The sequence below is a fragment of the Microtus pennsylvanicus genome, chromosome 1 (assembly GCF_037038515.1).
Source record: "Microtus pennsylvanicus isolate mMicPen1 chromosome 1, mMicPen1.hap1, whole genome shotgun sequence".
NCBI lineage: Eukaryota > Metazoa > Chordata > Mammalia > Rodentia > Cricetidae > Microtus > Microtus pennsylvanicus.
In genome coordinates this window covers 58,854,395-58,879,553 of record NC_134579.1, presented here as the reverse complement: position 1 = coordinate 58,879,553, position 25,159 = coordinate 58,854,395, and the positions used below count along the sequence as shown (strand labels likewise).

The 25,159-nt window shown below is 41.7% G+C and overlaps 1 protein-coding gene and 1 pseudogene across 1 annotated transcript in view; both read right to left on the bottom strand.

Annotated features, from left to right (window-relative positions):
- Nucleotides 1-3,285: 3,285 nt before the first annotated feature.
- On the bottom strand, nt 3,286-5,269 carry LOC142839222 (ornithine decarboxylase pseudogene; annotated as a pseudogene).
- A 4,438-nt stretch (nt 5,270-9,707) lies between these two features.
- The window catches only part of LOC142845732 (protein mono-ADP-ribosyltransferase PARP14-like), a 53,868-nt gene continuing 38,416 nt past the window's right edge, over nt 9,708-25,159 (bottom strand). Inside the window, exons 15-18 of the mRNA XM_075965022.1 lie at nt 14,541-14,734; nt 12,553-12,993; nt 11,861-12,078; nt 9,708-9,934 (exon numbers count right to left, since the gene is read on the bottom strand). Of these exons, the coding sequence (XP_075821137.1) occupies nt 9,865-9,934; nt 11,861-12,078; nt 12,553-12,993; nt 14,541-14,734 (923 nt within the window). The 3' untranslated portion in view covers nt 9,708-9,864. The remainder of the gene's footprint in view (nt 9,935-11,860; nt 12,079-12,552; nt 12,994-14,540; nt 14,735-25,159) is intronic.

Below are 25,159 nucleotides of genomic sequence, written 5' to 3'. Positions count from 1 at the left end.
ATACACAGAACCTGTCTCAAAAAGCAAAAAAGTTAAAAGTAAAAATAAAAGAAATAGAGGTTAAAATAAAGCCATGTAAAGATGGAAAATTCAGAGAATCTTGATACTGTATGCTATTATACTCTCCTTAAATTGTTTGAATGCTGGGGAAGGAGCAACAGCTACTAAAAGATATTTGCTTATAAATGCTGCAGAATTAATCCAAGATAGGTATTTTGAAAATACCTTGACTTCAAAATTGAAGTCAAAGGGTATGTTACTTTGGAGAAGAGATTTTGCTCTTGTTTCCATAGAAAACCAGAGGCTGTGGATTTATTCAGAATTAAGAAAAATCAGCTTTGATCAAGGAAAACCACCTGAGAAATCTCCAGCAGGAATAGATGGCTCAGGTGACTGAGTTCTTCATCCAGAACAGGTTCAAGACTGCTGCCTGAAATGATCAAGATTCACAGGACTTGATAATAACTCAAAATTTTCTTTAGGTCCCCAAAAGAGGGGGAAGTGGTGTGGGAGAATTGTCTGTAATCTGTCAATCATGTCTTAATTAAACACTGATTGGCCAGGCAGGATGCATAGGTGGGAAAACCAGACAGGAAGTAGAGATGAAGCAATGAGATCAGGAGAATTCTGGGAAGGAGAAAGTTCATTCATCCCAGTCTTGTGCAGACCACCGAGGAAGCAGGATGTGATCTGCCAGCCGAAAAAGGTACCGAGCCATATGGCAAAAATAGATCAGAAAACTGGGTTAATATAATCTACAAGAGCTAATAAGTAGCCTGAGCTAATGGGCCAATCAGTTTATAATCTTACAGAGACCTCTGTGTGATTTTCTTTGGTGCTTGCTGTCTGTGGGGTACGTACTTGGCAGGACAGAAACCCCAACAAGCAGGTGATCATGTTACATGAGCCATGGCTGAGACCAAGTTTCCTTCTGGCCTGACAATGCATTATTTCACATGATCTAATGAACACACATTGAAGGCCAGCACTGGAGTAAAATCATGACAATGAATTAAACACAGACACCTTCTGTATGATATGGGAGTGGAAGTAAAGGGCAGAACAGACAGAGGACGAGTTAAAGGATTAGTATATGTCTGGAAAGGTCCTGGCAGTCTGTCAATGATGTGTGCAAGATGAATACTTTAGTAAACCTGACCAGATGTGACTGTAGAGAGAAGGAAAACCAGTGAGAGCTGATGAAGCATCCTCCCCATCCTTATGTACCATCCAGGCTGCTATGATGAGGGAGAAAACATCTACTGTACTTGGTAAGAGCTTATCTATGCAGCATGCCATTGGATAGGAGCCATGACTGCCTTCCAGAGACAGGAGAACAGGGGTCCCATGAACAAACCCCCTGACTGTCCAACTGCATGCTGGTTGTTCTTATCGCCTAACCCAACCAGTCTCTAGTGCTAGCTCAGGCAGAGGTAAGGGTGAGGAGGATGAGGGGGTTTTGTTACCACATTTTCTTTCTTTGTTTGTGTTTGTATGTTTGTTTTTTTGCCTCTTCAACACAGTATTTCTCTGTGTAGCCCTGGCTGTACTGGAACTCTCTCTGAAAACCAGGTTGGCCTTGCACTCAGGGATCCACCTGCCTCTGCCTCCCAAGCACTGGGATTAAAGACATATGCCATCACTGCCCAGCTACCACCACATTTTCGTGGACAGAGATAAATTTTTAAGATAGCAGGAGAATATGTGAGGTTCTAAAATTTGGTCACAAGATTGGAAGGACAGTTCTATTAGCAGTTGGGTAGGTGATTTTTTTTTTAAATTTCAAGATACTTTCTTTTCAGAATATAAAACAACATTAATCTTTGGGCCTAGTCTGTCTTTATTTGAACTACAAATGATTGCTTAGTTGCCTTAATATCACATTTGAAAAGAGAGTAAAAGTCCATATAAAACAAATAGTCAAATAATCAACACAGATAAGGATGACCCCTGTCTTCCAGCCTTCCACATTTCTGCATCTGTTTGAATCCTAGTGGCTTGGGTAGCTTTAACTGTCAATTTATCTGAAAAAAAGGGATTCATGGCTGAGTAATTACCTGGACCAGATTGTCCCTTGGGCATGTCTGGGGGGAGGATTTTTGGTTGTTAATTTCTGTAGGTGTGTTCAGCCCACTCTGGGTAGCACCACTCTCTAGGCAGTGATCCTTAACTGTATTATAAAGCTAGGTGAGAATCTCGAGAGATTACTCAGTGATGGAGAAAACTTGCTTCTCTTCTAGAAGACCCGGATGTCCTGGAATGATCTCCATAGACCAGGCTTGCCACAGAACTCAGATATCCATCTGCCTTTGACTCCAGAATGCTAGGACTGAAGGCATGCACAACCATTACCACTACCTGGCTTAATACATAACACGCACACACGCACACACACACACACACACACACACACACACACACACACACACACGGGGATTTTTTTTCACGTTATATGTATGGTGTTTTACCTGCTTGTATGCCTGTACACCACATACATGCAAAAGGTCTCCTGGCACTGGAATTACAGACAGCTGTGTGCTGCCAAATGTTTGCTAGGCATCGAAACTGTGTTCTCTGGAAGAGTAGCAGGTACTCTTAAACACTGAGCCATTTCTCTAGCCTCCAATTTTTCCTACCATACTTCTTTGACAATGAGTGAGTTCCTTGTTCAGAAGTCACACTGTGCAGAATAGCAAGCAGGACTGCCTACCAGGTTTTGCTCTGAGTTTCTTCCTTGACGTCCCTCAATAGACTATAACTTGTGATTGTAAACTGAAATAAAACTCTTCTTCCCCCATTATTTTGCCAGCTATTTGTCACAGCAATAGAAAAGAAATCAAGACACTTGCTCTTACAAAGACACTTCAGAATTAAGAGACCTAGATGAAATGATCTGAACCCCTAACTCGAACTAAATTCTCAGGTGACATTAAAAGAATGCTATCTGTGCTGGAGAGATGGTTCAGAGGTTAAGAGCACTGGATGCTCTTCCAGAGGTCCTGAGTTCAAGTCTCAGCAAACACATGGTGGCTCACAACCATCTATAATGATATCTGGTACCCTCTTCTGGTATGCCAGCATACACGCAGGCAGAACACTACATACATAATAATAAATAAATCTTAAAAGAAAAAATAATGGTATGTATAGATTGATATCGATGTAAGCACAGGTGGCAGTGTGGTGGTCCATCCTGCTATCCTGAGCATAAGCCATGGGCAGTGTACTGGTATCCTGCTCTTCCACTTCACGTATTCACTGCCCAAGTCCATATTGGTCATGACATCACCATGTAGTAGAGTATGGGCCTCCAGATCCATTAAAAGTGTAAACAGCAGCAACAGTTGATGCAGCCATTTGCCAGAGCACTCAATCACCCACACGCATCTAAGGCAGCTTACAGTGCCAACAGTCAGATCAAGGCCATCATTTGTTGGTCCCCATATCCTGGATGAGTAATTCTGTTCATTTGATTTAAGGCTCTTCTGGGGCAGGGGCTTTATAGGAGCCTGCTTATATAATCCCTCATTCACATAATACATAAAACTTTGGTCATTTGTCTTCTCCTCATCATCAGAGCTGTTCTGTTCCTTCATTATGAATTTCTGTCAATGACATTAGCTACAAGTGTGCCAACAAATGCGCCATAATATCTGCCAGGCTCAGCTATGATTCTTACTCCAGGAAATATTGATATGGTTTGATCAAAGTGGTGATCTATTCAGATGCAAGCTTAACATCCTTAGATGCAGGAAAGTGACCACCAGTCTCAAGAAGATATTTGCAGGCACTAACCTCAGCTCCAATACCAGAGATGCAGCACACTCAAAGTCTCTGGGTTCTATGACCATTCCCAACAAGGAAGTTGACACCAACAACTTAATAATTAGCTCTCTTGCTCTTTCCAAAAGAATGCTGTAGGGCTTCTTTGCTAATCTACAGCGAAGGATGTGTGGGTGGGTGGGTGGAGGGGTATGTGTGTGTCTTTGTGTGTGTGTGTCTTTGTGTGTGTGTCTCTGTGTGTGTATGTGTATCTGTGTGTCTTTGTGTGTGTGTCTTTGTGTGTGTGTCTCTGTGTGTGTCTGTGTGTGTGTGTGCTCAAGAGTATAGGGACCCACAGAAGCCATAGGTGTCAGATGAAAATTGAGTTAGAATTAAAGGTATTTGTGAGCTGCCTGATATCAGTGCTAAGAACAGAGTTCAGGCCCTGTCACAGTGCAGTGCATGAGTTTAACAGCTGAGCCATCTTTCCAGCCTGTCTGTGTGTGACATCATACTTAACAGAGGTGAGAAATGCTCTGGAATCATGTGTGGCCATCTTAAAAACCAACGTTGTCTTTTAAATGTGCTCTGGTGACTTTCATCAACTCAACTTGACTATCCTAACTCATTACCTGGACTCCATCACTACCAACACACTTAAATGATTCTTGCTTCCAAGGATTTGTATGGGTGATCCTCTTGGAGGCTTCTAAGACTCTATAACAACTATATTTCAGTCTTTCTCCCGTGGCTGAGTCTGTCCTGGTGGCAACTGGCTTATTCATTGTAACTCTATGACCCTGGTGTCATATGACTGTAGAAAAAAGAGTAATGGCCCAAGAAAGAGCTCTCTCTCTGTCTCTGTCTCTCTCTCCCTCTCTTTTCCCCTCCCTTCCTCTAGCCCTCCCTCTCTCTCCAAATTCTCATTACATAGTGCTGTGTAGACTATGTTAGTTGGAACTCACAGAGATCCACCTATTTCTGGCCCTCCCGTGCTGGGGTCAAAAATGTACACTACCCACATTCAACTAGGAAAAGCTTTAAATTTTTTTTTTTTTTACAGATTGCCATGCCATTATGCATGAGCTAAATCCACATAAAAGTTGAAAGAGCTTGGAAAGGAATTCTAGACACACACACAATGTTTAGACACATTTTATATTTCAGATGGGCTCTGTTTGCTGGGAGCATGCCATGGCTCCTTTAAGAGATGCTTCTCATTCAGCAGTAGCAACAAACAAACAAACAAAAATCCAGCACAGTTTTGAAACAGCAGCTTCTGGTTCTATGCTGCCAGCATGAACTCTTTCAAGAGGCAGAGCACTTGAATGTGGTTTTTTGGGCATTGTGCTGCAAGTTACTTGGTGGTAGCATGGGCCAGTTGGTTACCAGAGTTGAGGTAGTGAGTGTGGCTTACACCTGGCAGTCTCAGAGGAAGTGAACAGACCTCCGCAATGTTGGACTGTGCAGAGCCAACAGGCAAGACCATGGAGTTGGTCCTATCCATGTCCATTTATCATTTTAGAAAAAGGTGCTTCTGGTCAGAAAATAGTTACAGATGCTAAGTAAAGACAGATCCAGATTTTTAAAAAAGTCTTAATGGGTCAGAATGTTGTATAAATATACGTAGTCTTGGGAGAGAGAAGAAAAAGAATATAGGCAGTCATAAGAAGAAGTAAATGGTTAAAACAATAAAACAAAGTCTTTAAAGAGACAGAGTACAGGCGGTCATAGATTAAAGGAGTAAAGAAAAATAAGCCACGTAAAGATGGAATATACACAGAGAGTCTGGATTATGTCTATTATTGAATTTTTTGACTTTGAAGGAGCTAAGAACAGAGATATATTTCATTGTGTGAAATGCTTAGGTAAACTAACATGTATAATTTAAATGTATCTTTACTTCAAAATTTGGGTCGAAAGAAAACTTGTTGCTTTGGAAAAGGGGCTGCAACAGGTTATAAAGGGAGAAAACCAAACCATTGAGAGATCTAAGGAAAAAGCAAAGAATATGTGCAATATTTTACATTTCTTAAGTGTGATTAATAATACCTGGACATGGTTGGTCACTTAGGTGCTATTGATCTCCTGAAGATACACCAAGGATAGACATTTAAAATACCACACTAATTCATCAGAAATCTTGAAGGACAAGATCTAGTAAGGTCAGACACCAGCAATTCCACTCTGTGAAACTTCCTCCTGTGATCTCTCCAGAAGGATTTCCCTCTGGCCCAATCATCCTGTCAGGGAGGTAATTATGGAGAACAGGCTTCTAAGCTTTTCTTTTATGGCAGTGTGGGACAAAAGGTTTGACTGTCTTATTTTATTTCTGAGGATATACAGTTTGGTGAAAAGTCATCCTACAAAGAGAACATAGGAAAATTCTGCCCAACATATGAGGAATCCACAGCAGGGGAACATGCTCTCATAAGAGAATCTGCAGTTAGAGACAGCCAGCAATTCCAAAGGCAGTGTTTTTCATAGGCCATGCCTAAGTGATCTTAACCTCCAGTATAAGTCTCTGGTGGGTTGGCCTTCTAAATGTCAGTTGATCTACTGCATAACCTTGTGGATACCATGAGAACCTAGGTTGGAGTGCACCCTAGCTGTGGACTGGGGAACACTCAGCCTCCCTAGTAGGCGACTTCCTTCTTATTGTTGTGTTTGTTTTTTGAGACAGGTCTCATTAGTCAGGATCACATCCTAGGCTGTCCTGGATCTCACTGTGTAGACCAAGATGGCTTTGAATTCACAGAGATCTGCGTAACTCTGCTTCCCATGTGCTTTGCTTAAAACCATTCTCTACATAGGTAGCTCCTCAGAAAGGAACAAAACGGAGGGACATTCCAAAGAGGAAATACGTGGGACAAAGACCAGAAGGACAAAAGGACAGCCAGTGTTTGGTAAAACTGATGTTCTGGTGTGGAATGGACCATAGGGTTTTGTGCTGAGTGAGAGATAAGAAGAAAGCAAAACAGAATAAAAAGTGTTCTGTGGCCAAGCTAGCTGCAGAACTGAGATATTATTTTTAGGCCAGTGATTCTTAAAAATGTGGTCCCCAGACGAGCAGCCTCAGTATTACTTTGAAACTTGCTAGAAGTGTACCTTCTTGTGTCTATTCGCATACCTACTGGGTCAGAAACACTGGAGGTAGGTAATAACAATCTGTACCCAGGTGAGCCCTTTAAAAAAGTATGACATGCACATGCATGTCACATATGAATGAAGGTGCCCAGGAGGCCAGAAAAGGTGCCAGATCCCCAGGTATTAGAGTTACAGGTGATTTTGAACCTTCAAGAACTCTTAGCCACATAGGATCAATCCAGCTCTGTATCCAGTTGACTTTTACCTATGACCAAGTTTACAAAGCAATATTTGGGCGTCAGAAGGCCACCAAAGACCACCTCATAAAAGAGATTAGATCAGAGTTGTTCTCTCAAACATAGTGAGGGGTCTGAATAATATTGCATTGTGTATATGAAGTACATTTGTTAATTTTTTTATTAGTTTTATGTGTATGACTATTACCTGCCATGTATGTATGTATATATGTGCATGATGTGTGGGCCTGGAATCCACAGACATCACAAGAGGGTGTCAGGGCCTTTAATTCCCAGCACTTGAAAGCAGAGGCGGGAAGATCTCTGAGTTTGAGGCCAGCCTGGGCCACAGACTGAGTTTCATGACAAGTTCCGAGAGAGACAGAGTCAGAGAGAGAGAGACAGAGACAGAGAGAGACACACACAGAGAGAGATATCAGGAGATAAGCCTGGGTATATGAACTTGGGAAGGAGGTAAAGCAGGAGGGTCAGAGCTCAAGAACATAAGATGAGGCCAGTGTGGGCCACATGAGACCTTGTCTCTAAACAAAACAAAACAAAACAAGGACTGAAGTAAAAATAGTATTTCCCCTTAGTAAATATGTTACTTTTGGTGATTGACTAATACTCTCTACACCAGTTTTCTGTTGAAAGACTAGAGCTACTAATTGTATTGATCACATCAACATAAGGTACATGTAGAGAAACTACTCAATAAATGCTTGCCACTATGATCTGGCCAAATGTTTTTATGTGTGCATGTGTGTCTCAGGAAGAGCTCAAAATATGTCATCTGCCATTTTGGAGAGAGGGTGGACCTCAGATCACCAGCACACTCTCTACTAGGGTTTTCTTCCGACATGGAAACTGCTTACAGAGAACTGTGACATTCCAGACAGACTCTGCAGGAGGTTTAGCTCTTCTTTACTCACGTCCAGGGAAAGGATTAGAAAGACTATAAGAGAGACAACATAGATTGGTGGGATTGAGTCAAAGGTTTAAGAAAAACCAAAGAGTAAGACAAAAACAAAAACAAAAACCAGAACGTGCTCCAAAAAAACATACAATAAAAATTCCACTGTATTTCAGGTAACAGTCATTAGAAAATTTTTAACTAAGGCAAGGTTATTTACCCGTTAAATGTAAAACAGAACATATTCAAAAGCACAGCATAATGTATGGGGGTAAAATGTGGAAAACATACATGTTCATGTCTGTGGCGAGTGCACCCTTTGAGGCTGATTCCAAGGATCAGGAAGAGTAGAGCCTACGATAAAGGCCTGGCCAGAGTCTCACCAATACATGTTGGGGTAAGAATGTTTTCTAAATGAATGTCAAAGTCTCTGGTCCTACTTCTGCCAAAGATTTGAGGAGCTCATCTTTTTATATGCTCATCCCTCTGCTGAGTTGAGTCAGGCAACAAACACACATTAAGCACCAACTGTCTACTAGATTCTGTATCCAGAAAAATAAGACTTTTCCTGTTCTACTTATTATCAAAGTTTGCCTGACCTCCTGGGCATGCTTCTCACTGTAGGGAGGGAAGTGCGGGTCTCTTCCAGTCAATCCTGTTTTTAAACTTCCCATTTACACAATGGTTTCACTTTCCCATTTACACAGGGTTTTACTTTTACAGGCAGAGATTAAAAACCAAACAACTAACATACTACGAGAAAGATGGCCATGGAACACGATCAAAGGTCTTGGAATGGAACAAATTTACCTTGGGCTTAAGTACCAACACCAAAACCAAACCAACCAAACCAACCAAAAACAAAAGGCAACGACAGAAAAACAAAACAAAACAAAAAACAAAAACCCCAAACAAACAAATACAATCAGGCATGTAGCACATGTCTTTAACCCAGCTCTCAGAAGGCTGATGCAGGCAGATTGAGATTCAAGACCAATCTGGTCCACAAAGAGAATTCAAAAGCTGCACAGAGAGACCATGTATCAAGAAAACAAGCAGCAGGAGAGGTTCTACTAGTTGCCAGCGGTTCAATGAAAGATACAGAAGGTGACTTCATACAGGGCAGCACCCCCAATAGAACACAGGAATGAGATCAGACTTCCTCACAAAAATTTGAAATCCTTTATGTTTTTCTGTCCTAAAACTTTTCTGTCTGTGTGTGTGTGTGTGTACATGTGAATGTGTTTACAGGTGCATTAAGAGGTCAGAGGGTGATGTTAGATGCCTTTATTTCTGTCTACCCTCATATTTGCTTTGTTTGTTTTGAGACAGGGTCTCACTATATAGCCCTGGCTGTCCTGGAACTTAGGCTATGTAGACCAGGCTGGCCTGGTATGGCCTGCCACTGCTTCGTAATTCCTGGAATTAAAGGCATGCACCACCATGCCCAGATGCACCTGATTTCTTGAGACAAGGTCTCTCAGTGAACCTGGAGCCCATGGTTTTGGTTTTGGCTAGACTAACTAGCCAGTGAGCTCCAGGAATCCTTCCGTCTCCACTCCCCAGGGCTAAGCTTACAAGTGTATGCCATCACACCAACTCTTACATGGATACTGCAGATCTGAGCTCACATCTTCACACGTTATGGTTGATTTCCCCAGCACATGCCCTTCATCTTTGCCTTTCAAGAAAGAGAAACACTCTAGATATGACCGGCAAGCAGACTTCTGCTTTTATAAGAAACTACATCTACTTAACATGAAAACCATTATAAAGTTTATTCTACAAAACGATTGAGGCCTGTCCTACTGTGGCCTCCTAACACACTTCTTTCGAAAGTGCACAGACGTCTTCCCAGCGCTTTCCTTACTCAATTCCTTTTGCTTTCAGCTCCTCCTTGACACGTGTCAGGTAATGAGGATCAGGGTAGCCACAACTGCATGAAGAAAAAGAAATCCTGTTAGCTTCCTCCCAATAATTCTCAAGAATCTGTACAATAGCCGGGTATGGTGGCACAGGCCTTTAATCCCAGCACTGGGATGGCGACAGCAGTCAGATCTCTGTGGGTCTGAAGCCAGCCTGGGCCACACAGGGAGACCCTGCCTCTAAACAACAACAACAACAAAATCTGTACAATTTACATTTGAGCATCTAGTATTCTGGGATCCAGCATTCTCAGACAATCAGACAATGACTGGTATCTAGTCACTGAAGTGCCCACTGACTGACCAGCATCTGTTTTCCAGACAGATTGCTTAACACCTTAGCTCATTCCAAGTACTGATGCACATAATGTTATAAAAGCCAAATTCTACAGAACGTAATCATACGATAGTAGGACTTTCAAATTCTACAGAGAAGGTAATCATACAATAGAAGGACGTTCAAATTCTACAGAGAAAGTAGTCATACCATAGTAGGACTTTCAAAATGGGAAACTTGACAAGGTCTCAGGATATTTTTCTTTGGTTGCCACAAGTAGAGGAACTCTGAGATTTATAAAGTATAGTCAGATTTCCTGGGAACATCTCCCACCATCTTAGGCCTCTTTATAATGAAGACTTTCTTTCTACCATGTTTCATCCATGTGAGTTCAGCATATTTGTGGACTTATGGGAAGATGTGGGTGAGGAAGAGTAAGATGACCTTAAAAGAAACCAAAGCAGGGCTGGAGACATGGCTCAGAGGTTAAGAGCACTGACTGTGCTTCCAGAAGACCCTGGTTAAATTCCCAACACCCACATGTCAGCTCACACCTGTCTGTAACTTCAGGGGATCTGACAGCCTCACACAGACATAAATGTAGGCAAAGCAAATACGTAAATAAAAGCAAATAAATATTTTTTAAAAAGTCAAAGCAAATATTCTTAGGATCTACCTTTAAAATTGACCTGAAACACTAAAATTAAATCAACTTGGGCACCATTCATCTTGGGTTCTGAAACCCCATCTTTTGATGCATTTTGGGGAGTGGCATAGAAACAAGGTTACTCTGTGTAGACCTGACTGTCATGAAATTCTGTCTGTAGACGAGGCTGACCTCCAACTAGAGATCCACCTGCCTCTGTCTCTTGAGTACTGGGATTAAAGGTGTGCACCACCACTGCCCAGCTTTGATGCAAAATTTAATAACCAAGTCATATATTATGAATGGCAAAGTAGAAGGTTGGAGGGATCAATTTTTTTTTCAAGACAGCCTCAAACTCAGATATCCACCTGTCTCTACCTCCCAAATTCTGGGATTAAAGGCATGTTCTACCACTGCCCAGCTTGAACCAATTTTTTCTCTTTGAAGTTATCAGTATAGATTAGAATTTTTCTTTTTTGTTTTTTTGGTTTTTTTGAGACAGAGTTTTCACTGTAGCTTTGGAGACTATCCTAGAACTAGCTCTTGTAGACCAGGATGGCCTCATACTCACAGAAATCTGACTATCTCTGCCTTCCTAGTGTTGGAATTAAAGAATGTGCCACCACCACCTGGCTCATTTTCATAATTAGTGATTGATGTGGGAAGGGCCCAGACCATTGTCAGTGGTGCCAGTCCTGGACTGGTGGTCATGGGTGGGTATAAGAAAGAAGGTTGAGCAAGCCATGGGGAATAATCCAAGAAGTAGCATCTTGCCATGGCCTCTGCATCAGCTCCTCCAGTTTCCTGCTTGGTTTCAGTTCCTGCCTCCTCTTCCCACTCAGTGTCTCAGGAGATGTAAGCCAAATATACCCTTTCTTCCCTAGGTTGCTTTTGGTTATCACACTGAGCTAACATCTACTGCTGGAATGCCTTTTCATACCACAGCCTCAAACTGCAGCACTTAACACCCCCTATACTTTGTTCAGCAACCATTACATTTCAAAGGGCTCCTACTTTCTTGGTCCTCCAAACATGTATATTTTGTGATGGATGTCATTCCATGTAACGACATCAGACACTCCTGGTACTCGAGAGTCTCGTATTGTGAAAATCAGCTTGTTGTTAAAGGCTTTCTGGAGCAGATCCAAGACATTTCTTCCCTCCTGATTATCAGGTAAGTATGCAGTTCGTCGTGTTCCAATATAAGGCTTTCCTGGGTTTGGGTGCTCATCCTGTATGAGGAAAGGAAAATGTTAGATAAAAAATGGCATGCCTCTGAAATCTACTATACTAAAGGTGTGTGCATTATAAGTAAAGCCTACTAAAAACCAAAAAGAAAATGTTGTTTTGCTATATTCTGAATAATTCATAGTTCTCCTCTTCAGATTACAGTCGTACCCACCCAACTCCCCCCATCCTGGCATATGGTCTCTACCTTAAAAAAAAGACATGAAAGTCTAGATGCACAGCTTGGCAGTGCTTGCTTGGCAAGCACAAGGGGCTGGGTTCAGCCCCAACACTGTTGAAATAGCTGAAAAGACATCCAAGTTCTAAGCAAACAGTATGGCCTCTAACTATTATATCCCTACCACAATCACTGAATGAGTTCCCGGGAAAATCAGCATCTAAGAGGCTACAGGACGACCCCTTGGGTGCTGGTAATTCTAGCAGAGCCAAAAGAAACTCACGTTCTCTGGTACACTTACTGTTTGGATGCCACTTTCTATAATGTATTGAATCACAATTGAGCCACAGTCTGCATAACCCGGAAGTGACTGTCTTGAAGTGGAGAAAGTCATGGTTCCATCTGGCTGATTCCCTTTCTGGATACCGTAGGACGTCTGACACAGAGGACAAACAGGCTTTAATGACAAGGCCTTGGTGATACAAGAGGAGCAGAATTCATGCTTGCACTTAGGGAGCACACGCTTGTTGCTAATGGTGCACTTGCAGATGGCACAGGAATTTTTGTTATCATTCACCTTCAAGGCCCCAGAGCTGTCAGCAGAGCCTCTGAGACGAGGTGAAGCTGCATTTGCATCATTCCTGTTGATATCCGTGGGTGTTTCATAATCCACATTTAATCTCTTTCCAGAAGGTAGGGACAGTCCCATTCTTTTGAAGACATACTGCTTTGTCTCTGGAGGCTGATTAGGCAAACCAATTAAAGTCATTGACTCTTGATATATCACAAAGTGTGTATCTGGGTGCTTTATTTTTTTTTTAAGTCAAGAGCACTGCTTGCTCTTCCAGAGGACCTGAGTTCAGTTCCCACAACCATCAGTAGTGGGCTCTGATGCTCCTTTCTAGAATAAGCCCTACATGCAGATAGAGCACCCACTCATACACTAAAATAAATAAATCTTTTAAAAAGTGCAACAAGATCCCTTATCATGAGGCTCAAAAATATCAGGTGAAGTTCCCCACCAGAGTTAAAATCCTACACCCTGTCTCACAGTACACTTTCCCGTCCTTAGCTCTCTCCCTTGCTCACTGCCTCCCCACTCCTCTTGCCTCACTGAGCTTCAGTTCCTGTGAGGCCTGTGCATGTGCTTCTCTCAGCCTAGAATGTTCTTACTACAAAACCAGGAAGCTAGAGAAAGGTCTGAAGTGTTCCCATTTTACAGCTGGGCCTGAGTTTCAGTTTCCTAAAAGGACAATGAGGGAGACAGCACATACCAGGCCTGAGGCACCTTCCATAGTACCTCCAGGCAGGGACCAAAATGGACAGTTCTGTAATCTCATCAAAACAAACATCACTGACTTGCCCAAGTATGGAGCAAAATGGTAAAACTATAACCACAGCCAAATAAATTGTACTAATATAACTGTTGCCTGCTTAACCAAATGTATTTGAGGTGACCTAATTGTCATTGAAACTCGTCTTACCTGTGCTTAAAAGGAGCCTACCCACTCCCCTTGGGGTCGTCGCCATTTTGTACAGGTGAACGACCTCACATACGCTGATAATAACACTTCTTGCTCTTACATACTGATTGAGTCTGGGGTCTTCCTTCAGTGTTTCCTCGGACCCCTACACTAAGTCCTTTAATTTACTCGTGTTCTCTAGATGAAGCATCATGGGGGTTTGTCTGTTTACACCCTGTTTAGGATGGTGGCTCTGTCACTGTTCTCATCCTCCTTTATTCTTCCCGCACTTGTCACTGGACAGAATTCTATTATACATCTGTTTACTCTGCTTTGTTTCCCTTACTCGATGTCAAGGCCCTAAGAGCAGTTCACACTGTGCCTGTGCCCCCAGCCCTATGACAGTGCCTGGCACATAGCAGTCCCTCTCTATTTGTTGAATGCATTTTTTAATGGCAGGTGCCTGTTCATCATTTAAGCCTCAGGCTAAATGTCACCTCAGGAAGAAGGTCTCCCATCTTCCCCTTGCATGCCTTCACCCTGTTCCTCTCTGACACAAAACTCCTTTTTTATTCTAGCACGCCTCTGTCTTTGAAGTACTTTTCCTCAGTTCATTTACTTCCTTACGGTCTGCAGACCCCCTTACTCACTACAGGCTGCATGAGGACAGGAATCTTGTCCCTGTTTATTCACCTCTGTAGCCCAGTGCCTAGAGCAGCATCTGGCTCACAGCTAGTGCCCAGCTAATGCTGCTGGACCAAAAGGGCAGAAGCGGTGACCTAGGGGCAGTTGTAGCAACAGTGCCAGCTCTTCGCTCAACACTCACCTCCTGGACAATAGCGTCATCAGAATTATAAACAGGCCCTTCATCAGACAGTGCTTCATCCAGAGACTGGGTCACAAACTGAGGTCTGGGTCTCGGGTCCTCCACTGGCTTTTTCGTGGTTTCCAGGAAAATGGTCTCAGGTTTGCCATCAATCACCATTTCATGGTCTCTCTTTTTCAGAACTCTCTCCTTAGCTTCAGGGGAGACATAAAACTCACACATTTACACAGAAATGGGATCAAACTTACAGATGACGCTCCGTGTCCTCTCTGAGTTGATTCTAGGAACTTCTGAAGACACCAAAATCCAGAGATGCCCCTTATATGCTTAGGACTTTCACACAAGCTACCTATATTCTCCCATGTGCTTTTCATTTGCTTGCTTTTTGTCTGTTTGATTTTGAGATATGGTCTCACTATGGAGTCCTTACTGCCCTGGAACTCCCTAAATAAACCAGGCTGACCTTGAACTCACAAACTTTTGCTATGTCCACATTCAGAATACTGGGATTAAAGGCATATGCCACAATACCTAGCCTTCCATAGACTTTTAAGAATCTGTAGATGACTTTAATCCATCATACAAAGTAAGCACTCTGGAAATACATATTATGATGTATTATTTAGTTGGATGAACCCTGTGATGTAGGACTACTGTCTAAATTTTCTCAGGATCATATCATTCTGTCCTGGAGGTAAGCACCTAAAGCCAGAAGGTAAACCAGTTAAAATAGCTTGAGGAAGACCCAGAAACTGACCAGATTCTCCAGGTTCCTCCCTGCTGGAGTTATCAATACAGACTGCTGAGAGTCGGTCTGAACTGGCAGAACAGAGCACAAGGAAGACTCAGAAAAGCAGCACTGACTCTAATACAAGACAAGCTGCAATGATGACACCAGACCATGTGCATGGAAGAAGCAGAAACCAACCAAGTTTCCTGGAAGAGTTTTAGACCAGAGCTATGTGGAAAGGAGACTCTCCACCTGATGAGCTGCCTTAGCCTTTGCTGTGTGCTGCAGAGTCAAGGCTTTGTGAGCTGTGCTCGGCTCTGGTGCTGCAGCTGTCTTTGAGTAATTTCTGCTCCCGTAAGTAACCACTCATCCATACTCCTCTAAATAACCTTAATAAAAGTCATTGGTTCACCGTGTTGGGCTTTGGTGGTATCCTTCTTTTGGTCTGATGTGGGATTCCTATATGAGGTGAGTGGACATGTGTGTTCTGTTTCCCAAGGAAGAGTTTTGTAACCCAGTAAGAACAGAGGACCTGAGCAGTTGTGTATGGCATTCTGGAATAGCAGGTTGTTGATGGGAGAAGGTTATCTGGAACTCAAGAGTAGGCAGCTTAAATTTTACTGCAGAACATCATTTGTTTTTTAGAAGTCATGTTTCTAGTCTGGGCATGATGGTATACACCCATATTCCTAGCACTTTAATGGTAGAGATAAGGGTAAGAGGATCATGAGTTCAAGTCCAGCCAAGAACTCATAATGAGACTCTGTCTCAAAGAGGTGACAGCAAAACTATGCTGTAATTGTCTCTAATTCTCATTTCTATGACATAGAATAATATTTCCTGCATATTTAAGTTGGGAAACTCCTGCAAACAAATAACCCAAAAACTCAAAATGATTTAAATGTACAATAATTAGCTGATTTACAGAAAAGAATACATGACAATTTTCCCTGTGCATCTTCAGGGATTTTTTTTTCTTTTTTTCTTAGTTTTTGGATTTTGTAGACAGGATTTTTCTGTAGCTTCGGAGCCTGTCCTGGAACTAGCTCTTGTAAGCCAGGAGGGCCTCGAAGTTACACAGATCTGTCTGCCTCTGCCTCCAGAGTGCTGGAGATAATGGTGTGCACCATCACCACTGGGCTTTTAATTTTTTTTAAAGTGATCATCTATTACTTTTGTATTCATTAGAAACAAGTCAATGGAATCTTTATTTACAACAGAAAGGTGCTTTGGGTGTAGCTCAGTTGGAGGAGCACTTCCCTAGCTAGCACAAGGCCCTCGGTTCCTGCTCCAATCCTCATCCCAACTTGCTTTCTCCTCTCAAGACTGTCTGCTGGGAAATTGGGCAACTGGAAAATTGGGCAACTGGGATAGCAAATGGAAACTATCCCTAGGAAGCAGCCAAACCAAGTCAGGGGCTAGGCACATCTAAGGCTCTGTCTTCCACTATGGAATGGAGGAAGTCTGTGAGTGGCAGCGGCTCCCACAGGCAGTGCAATGTTCCCTTGGGCTGTCCTTGCATGCATGAATGGGTCTGTTTGGACACCTACATGACTGCCTTTTACCCAACCTTGGCCCCCTTCAACTGTCCCGACTCACCTGTCCTTTCTAAGAAGTTCACCTCGAAGGTGTCAGGAGCACTGGGACCCACAGGCTGGATACTATACTCCCCGCCTTCTGAATCCCGGCTCTCAAAGTGCTGCTTTATTTTTCTGGCGGCCTGGGGGATGGGCTTCTGGAGCCTCACTTGTAGTGGAGATGGTGGACAGGAACTGGAGGCCATGGCTGTTGGCATCTTGCTTGTGTGGAACTCAGATGTTTGTCTCAGAGATGGAGGTCTAAAGCTTGAAGCCTCAGCTGGCAGTATCAAAGATGGAAGACTGAAGCTTGGAGCATTAGCTAGCTGTGTTAAAGATGGACGTCTGGGTCTTGGATCCTTCACTGGCTTTTTTGTGGTTTCTGAGAAAATATCCACAGGTTTGCCATCAATCGCCATCTGGTGGTCTCTCTTTTTCAGAACTCTCTCCTTAGCTTCAGGGGAGACATGAAACACACATTCACACAGAAATGAGAGAGAACTTACAGATAACCCCCAGTGTCTTCTCTGGGAAGTCAGTGAACCCGATCAAATTCACTAGGTTCCCCCCTGCTAGATTAATCACTAAGACTGCTGAGAGTCCCTTTGAGATCAGCAGAACAGAGCACAAGGAAGACTCAGAAAAGCTGCACTGACTCTAAGAGAATACAAGCTGCAATGATGACACCAGACCATGTGCATGGAAGAAGCAGAAACCAACTGAGCTGCCTGGAAGACATTTAGACCAGAGCTATGTGGAAAGGGCACTTTCAAACCTGATGAGCTGTCTGCAGACTTTGTTGTATGCTCCAGAGTCATGGCTTTGTGAGCTGTGCTGGGCTCTGGTGATTCAGCTGTCTTTTAGTCATTTCTGCTCCTGTAAGAAACCCCTCACCTGAGCAGACCTGAACCAGAGAACTCTGCCAGACTGGGAGTGAATTAGCAACCTATGAAGTAGCAGGCCTGAGCCAGCAACCTCTGCCAGAGCAGGACCAAGGCAGCAACCTCAGCAGAAAGAGCCCCAAGTAAGCTCTTTCTGGGAGCAGTCCCATATGACCCCTGGTATAGCAGAGCAAACCACAGGAGTGCCAGGCAACCTCCAGGAACACCGAGGGACCAATGAGGTTACTGAAACCATGGTCCTGACTGCACCACGAGGAGCAACCAATTGAGCCTCGGATCCACTGGCACCTGTAAGATTGAGCACCAGAATCGCAGACAGCCCCACCTACACCAATCAGAGGAAAAGATGGGTAGACGAAGTAAGAACACATGCAACACCACAAAGAGCAAGGCAACACCAGTAAGAACTAGTGACCATACAACAATAAGACTTAACAACCAAATATAGATGATGCAGAAGAAAATGACCAAAAAAAAATAACATTAGGAGAATGTTTTAGGCCCGTAAAGAGGAAATGAAAAATTCTCTCAAAGAAATGGAGGAAAAAGACAAACAAATAATTGGAAAACATCAACAAATTCTTTAAAGAAAACCAAGAAAAAACAATCAAACATATAAAAGAAACTATTCAAGACTTGAAAACTGAAATAGAAACAACAAAGAAAAGACAAGTTGAGGGATTATAGAAACAGAAATAATGAAAAAACAACCAGGAACCACAAATGCAAGCATAAACAGCAGAATTTAAGAAATGAAAGAGAGAATTTCAATCGCTGAAGATACAACAGAGGAAATAGACTCAGTGGTAAAAGAAAACATGAAATCTAACAAAACCTTAACACAAAATGTCCAGGAAGTATGAGACACCATGAAAACAGCAAACCTAAGAATAATAGGTATGGAAGAAGGAGAAGTCCAACTCAAAGGCACAGAAAATATATTTAACAAAAATCATAGAAGAAAATTCCCAACCTAAAGAAAGATAACAGAACATAAAAACAGACTGGATCAAAAAAAGAGTCACCTGCCACATAATAATTAAAACACTAAACATACAGAATAAAGAAAGAATATTAAGAGCTGCAAAGGAAATAAGTCAAGTAACATATAAAGACAGACCTACCAGAACTACACCTGACTTCAAATGAAAATAATGAAAGCCAGAAGGTCCTGCATTATGTAGACATTAAGAAACCCTTAAGGATGCCAGCCCAGACTACTATACCCAGAAAAATTTCAACCACCATAGAAGGACAAAACAAGATATTCCATGGCAAAACCAGATTTAAACAATACCTAGCCACAAACCCAGGCCTATACACAAAGTACTAGAAGGAAAACTCTAACCCAAGGAAATTTGGCTACATCACCAAAACCACAGACAATAGATGATCTCACAGCAGCAAATCCCAAAGAAGTGAAAAACATACAAAATAATTTTACCAACAATGAAAACAAAAGTAACTGGAGACAGGAATCACTGGTCATTAATATCCCTTAATATAAATGGACTCAACTCACCCATAAAGACATAGGTTAACAGATTGGATGCAAAATAGAATCCATCCTTCTGCTGCATACAAGAAACACACCTCAACCTCAAAGACACATTGCTTCAGAGTAAAGGGTTGGGAAATTTTTTCCAATAAAATGGACCTAAGAAACAAGCTGGTGTAGCTATCCTAATATCTAAAAAAACAGACTTCAAGCTAAAATCATTCAAAAGAGACAAAGAAGGACATTTCATATTAGTCACAGGAAAAACCCATCAAGAGGAAATCTCAGTACTGAACATCTATGCCCTGAATACAAGGGCACCTTTATATGTAAAAGAAACATTTCTAAAGCTTAAATCACACATTAAACCCCACACACTAATAGTGGGAGACTTAAATACCCCACTCTTACCACAGAACATGTCTGTCAGACAAAAAATTAACAGAGGAATAGGGGAACTAACAGATGTTATGACTCAAATGGACTTAACAGACAATCTATAGAACATTCCATCCAAACATAAAAGAATATACCTTCTTCTCAGCACTTCATGGAACCATCTCAAAAACTGACCACATACTAGGTAGCAAAACAAACCTCAACAGATACAAAAAACTTGGAATAACCCCCTGTATCTTATTGGATCACCATGGCTTAAAATTAGAATTCAATAGCAATACTAATTCCAGAAAGCCCACGAACACATGGAAATTAAACAAAGCTCACCCTAAGCATCAATGGATCAAGGAAGAAATTAAAGACTTCCTATAATTTAATGAAAATAACCACAAAACATATTCAAGTTTATAAAACACAATGAAATCAGTGTTAAGAGGAAAGTCCATTGCACTAAATGCCTACATAAAGAAGCTGGAAAAATCCCACACTAGTGAATTAACAGAACATTTGAAAACTCTAGAACAGAAAAAAGCAAACTTACCCAGGAGAACTAGATGACAGGAAATAATCAAATTGGGAACCGAAATCAACAAAATATAAACAAAGAAAACAATACAAAAACTCATGATTCTTCAAGAAAATCAACAAAATAGACAAACCATTACTCAAACTAACCAAAAGGCAGAGAGAGATTATCCAAATTAACAAAATCAGAAATGAAAAGGGAGACATAAATAACAACAGACACAGAGGAAATCCAGAGAAACATTAAGTCATATTTTGAAAACTATACTTTACAAAATTGGAAAACTTAAAGGAAATGGACAACTTCCTCAATAAATATCACTTACCAAAATTAAATCAAGACAAGATATGCAATTCAAATAGACCTATAGCTGCTGACGAAATGGAAAGAGTCATCAAAAGTCTCCCAATGGAAAAAAAAGCCACTACCAGATGGTTTCAGGTCAGAATTCTACAAAATTTTCAAAGAAGAACTAATACCAATACTCCTCAAATTGTTCCACACAATAAAAACATAAGAAACATTGTAAAACTCTTTTTATGAGGCTACAATCACCCTCATATTCAAACCAATTAAAGACATAACCAGGAAAGAGAATTACAGATGAGTCTCACTCATGAACATTGATGCAAAGGTATTCAATAAAATGCTGGCATATGGAATCCAAGAACATAGCAGAAAAATCATCGACCACGATCAAGTCAGCTTCATTCCAGAGAAGCAGGGATGGTTCAACATACAAATATCTGTCAATGTAATCCATCATATGAACCAACTGAAAAATAAAAACCACATGATCATCTCACTAGTTGCTGAAGAAGCCTTTGACAAAATACAACATCCCTCCATGATAAATGTCTTGGAGAGAGCAGAGATACAAGGAACATACCTAAACATAATAAAGGCAATATACAACAAGCCAACAGGCAACATCAAACTAAATGGAGAGAAACTCACAAATACCCCACTGAAATCTGCTACAAGACAAGGTTGTCCACTCTCTCCATATCTATTCAATATAGCTCTTGAGGTCCTAGCTAGAGCAGTAAGACAACAAAAGAAGATCATGGGGATACAAATCAGAAAAGAAGAAGTCAAACTCTCACTATTTGCTGATGATAAGATGGTTTACATAAGCGACCCCAAAAATTCTACCAAGGAACTTCTACAACTCATAAACACTTTCAGTAATGTAGCAGGATACAAGATTAACTCAAAATAATCATTAGCCCTCCTTTACACAGATGATGATTGGGCTGAGAAGTAAATCAGAGAAACATTACCCTTCACAATAGGCACAAATAGCATAAAATAATTTAACCAAACAGGGAGAAGATCTGTATGATATGACAAGAATTTTAAATCTCTGAAGAAAGTAATTAATTAAAGAAGATACTAGAAAATGGAAAGATCTCCCATACTCTTGGGTAGGTAGAATTAACATAGTAAAAATGGCAACCTTACCAAAAGCAATCTATTGATTCAATGCAATGCCCATCAAAATCCCACCAAAATTCTTCACAGACCTTGAAAGACCAGTACTCAACCTAATATAGAAAAGCAAAAAACTCAGGATAGCCAAAATAATCCTGTACAATAAAGGAACTTGGAGGCATCACAGTCCTTGACATCAAATCTACTACAGAGCTACAGTACTGAAAACAGCCTGGTATTGGCATAAAATCAGACAAGAGGACCAATGGAACCGAATTGAAGACCCAGATATTAATCCACGCATCTATGGAACCTGATTTCTGAAGCAAAAAATATCAAATGGAAAAAAGGAAGCATATTTAACAAATGGTGCTGGCATAATTGGATATCAACATGTAGAAGAATGAAAATAGACCCATATTTATCACCATGCACAAAACTCAAGCCCAAATGGATCAAAGACCTCAACATAAAGCCAGCCACACTCAACCTTATAGAAGAGAAAGTGGGAAGTACACTTGAACACATTGGCACAGGAGATCATTTCCTAAATATACCCTAGCAGCACAGACACTGAGAGAAACAGTTAATAAATGTGACCTCCTGAAACTGAAAAGCTTCTGTAAAGCAAAGGACACAGTCAACAAGACAAAATGACAGAATGGAAAAAGATCCTCACTAACCCCACATCAGAGGTCTGATCTCCAAAATATTCAAAAAACTCAAGAAATTGGTCATCAAAAGAACACGTAATCCTATTTATTTAAAAAAATGTAGTACATACCTAAACAGAGAAATCTCAACAGAGGAATAAAAAGTAGCCAAAAGACACTTAAGGAAATGCTCAACATCCTTAGTCATCAGAGAAATGCAAAGCGAAACAACTCTGAGTTCCATCTTACACCTGTAAGAATGTCTAAGATCAAAAACACTGATGACTGCTTATGCTGAAGAGGATGTGGGGCAAAGGGAACACTTCTGCATTGCTGGTGGGAGTGCAAGCTGGTACAGTCCCTTGGGATATCAGTATGGTAATTTCTCAGAAACTTAAGAAACAACCTTCGTCAAGACCCAGTAATACCACTTTTGGGTTTATATCCAAAGGATTCTCAATCATACCACAAGGATATGTGCTCAACCATGTTCATAGCAGCATTGTTTTTGATAGACAGAACCTGGAAACAACCTAAATGCCCCTCGACAAAAGAAAGGACAAGGAAAATGTGAGTACTACACAGAAGGAAAAACAATGACATCTTGAAATTTGCAGGGATGGATCTAGAAGACATCATACTGAGTGAGGTAACACAGACCCAGGAAGACAAATATCATATGTACTCACTCATGAGTGATGTTTAGACATAAGTCAAAGAAAACCAGACTACAATTCACAATCCCAGAGAACCTAGACAACAATGAGGACCCTTAGAGAGACATACATGGATCTAATCTACATGGGAAGCAGAAAAAGACAAGATCTCCTATGTAAATTGGGAGCATGGGGACCATGGGAGAGGGTTGAAGGGGAGGGGAGAGGAAGGTTGAGGATCAGAGAAAAATGTAGAGCTCAATAAAATCATAAAATAGAACCCCCTCACCCATACTCCTGAAAGAAACCACAATAAAAGTCATTGGTTGACCAAGTTGAGATTTGGTCTGTTGTGGACTCCCTATCTGAAGTGAGTGGACATGTGTGTTGTGTCTCCCCAGGAAGAGTTTTGTGTCCCAATAAAAACAGAGGACCTGAGAAGTTGTGTATGGCATTCTGGAATAGAAGGTCGTTGATGAAAGAAAGTTTTTCTGAACTCAAAAGCAGTCAGCGTAAGTTTTACTGTAGAATATAATTTGGTTATTAGTAGCCATGTCTCTACTCTGAGCTTGGTGCTATACACCCAGAAACCTAGCAATTAACTGTAGAGGTGAGGGTAAGGAAATCATGAGTTCAAGTCCAGCCAAGAATACATAGTGAGACTGTCTCAAAAGGGGTGACAGCAAATCTGTGCTTCTGTAATGGTCTCGATTTCTCATGTTTATGTCATGGAATAATATTTCCTGTATAGTTAAGTTGAAAAGCCCCTGCAAACTAATAACTCAAAAGCTTAGAATGATTTAAATGTATATACATTAGCTGATTCACAGAAAAGAATACATGAGAATTTCCCACAGTGCACCTCCAGGGAATTTTTCTTTTTTTGGCTTTTTTCAAAAATTGATCATATATTACTTTTGTAATCCTTAGAAACAAATCAATGGAATCATTATTTACAACAGAAAGGTGCTTTGGGTGTCGCTCAGTTGGAGAAGCACTTCCCTAGCTAGCACAAGACCCTCGTTCCTGCTCCAATCCTCATCCCAACTTGCTTTCTCCTCTCAAGACTGTCTGCTGGGAAATTGGGCAACTGGGATACCAAATGGAAGCTCTTCCTAGGAAGCAGCCGAACTTCAGGGGCTGGGCACATCTAAGACTCTGTCCCCCACTGTGGGATGGAGTAAGTCTGTGGGCAGCAGCACAGGCAGTGCCACGCTCCTGTGGGCTCTCCTTGGAAGCATGAATGGGTCTGTTTGGACAACTGCATGGTCTGCCTTTGCACCCGACCATGGTCTGCTTCTGCTGTCCCGACTCACCTGCCCTTTCTAAGAAGTTCACTTCGAAGTTATCAAGAGCGCTGGGTCCCACGGCCTGAACACTGCACTCCCTGCCTTCTGAATCCTGGCTTTCTAAGTATGGCTTTAGTTTCTTGTGGCCCCAGGGGATGAACTTGTGGAGCTTCATTCGTCGTGGGGACAGCGGGGAGGAACTGGAAGCCGTGACTGTTGGCATCTTGCTTGTGTAGAACTCAACTGGCGGTGAAAAAGATCGACGTCTGGAGCTTCGAGTCTCAGCTGGCAGTATCAAAGATGGAAGACTGAAGCTTGGAGCATTAGCTAGCTGTGTTAAAGATGGACGTCTGGGTCTTGGATCCTTCACTGGCTTTTTTGTGGTTTCTGAGAAAATATCCACAGGTTTGCCATCAATCGCCATCTGGTGGTCTCTCTTTTTCAGAACTCTCTCCTTAGCTTCAGGGGAGACATGAAACACACATTCACACAGAAATGAGAGAGAACTTACAGATAACCCCCAGTGTCTTCTCTGGGAAGTCAGTGAACCCGATCAAATTCACTAGGTTCCCCCCTGCTAGATTAATCACTAAGACTGCTGAGAGTCCCTTTGAGATCAGCAGAACAGAGCACAAGGAAGACTCAGAAAAGCTGCACTGACTCTAAGAGAATACAAGCTGCAATGATGATACCAGACCATGTGCATGGAAGAAGCAGAAACCAACTGAGTTGCCTGGAAGACATTTAGACCAGATCTACATGGAAAGGAGACTCTCCGACCAGATGAGCTGCCTGCAGCCTATGCAGAGTGCTCCAGAGTCACAGTTTGTGAGCTGTCACCCGTGCTGTGCTGGGCTCTGGTGATGCAGCTGTCTTTGAGCCATTTATGCCCCTGTAAGTAACCCCTCACCCATAATCCTGTAAGAAACCTTAATGAAAATCATTGGTTCACCAT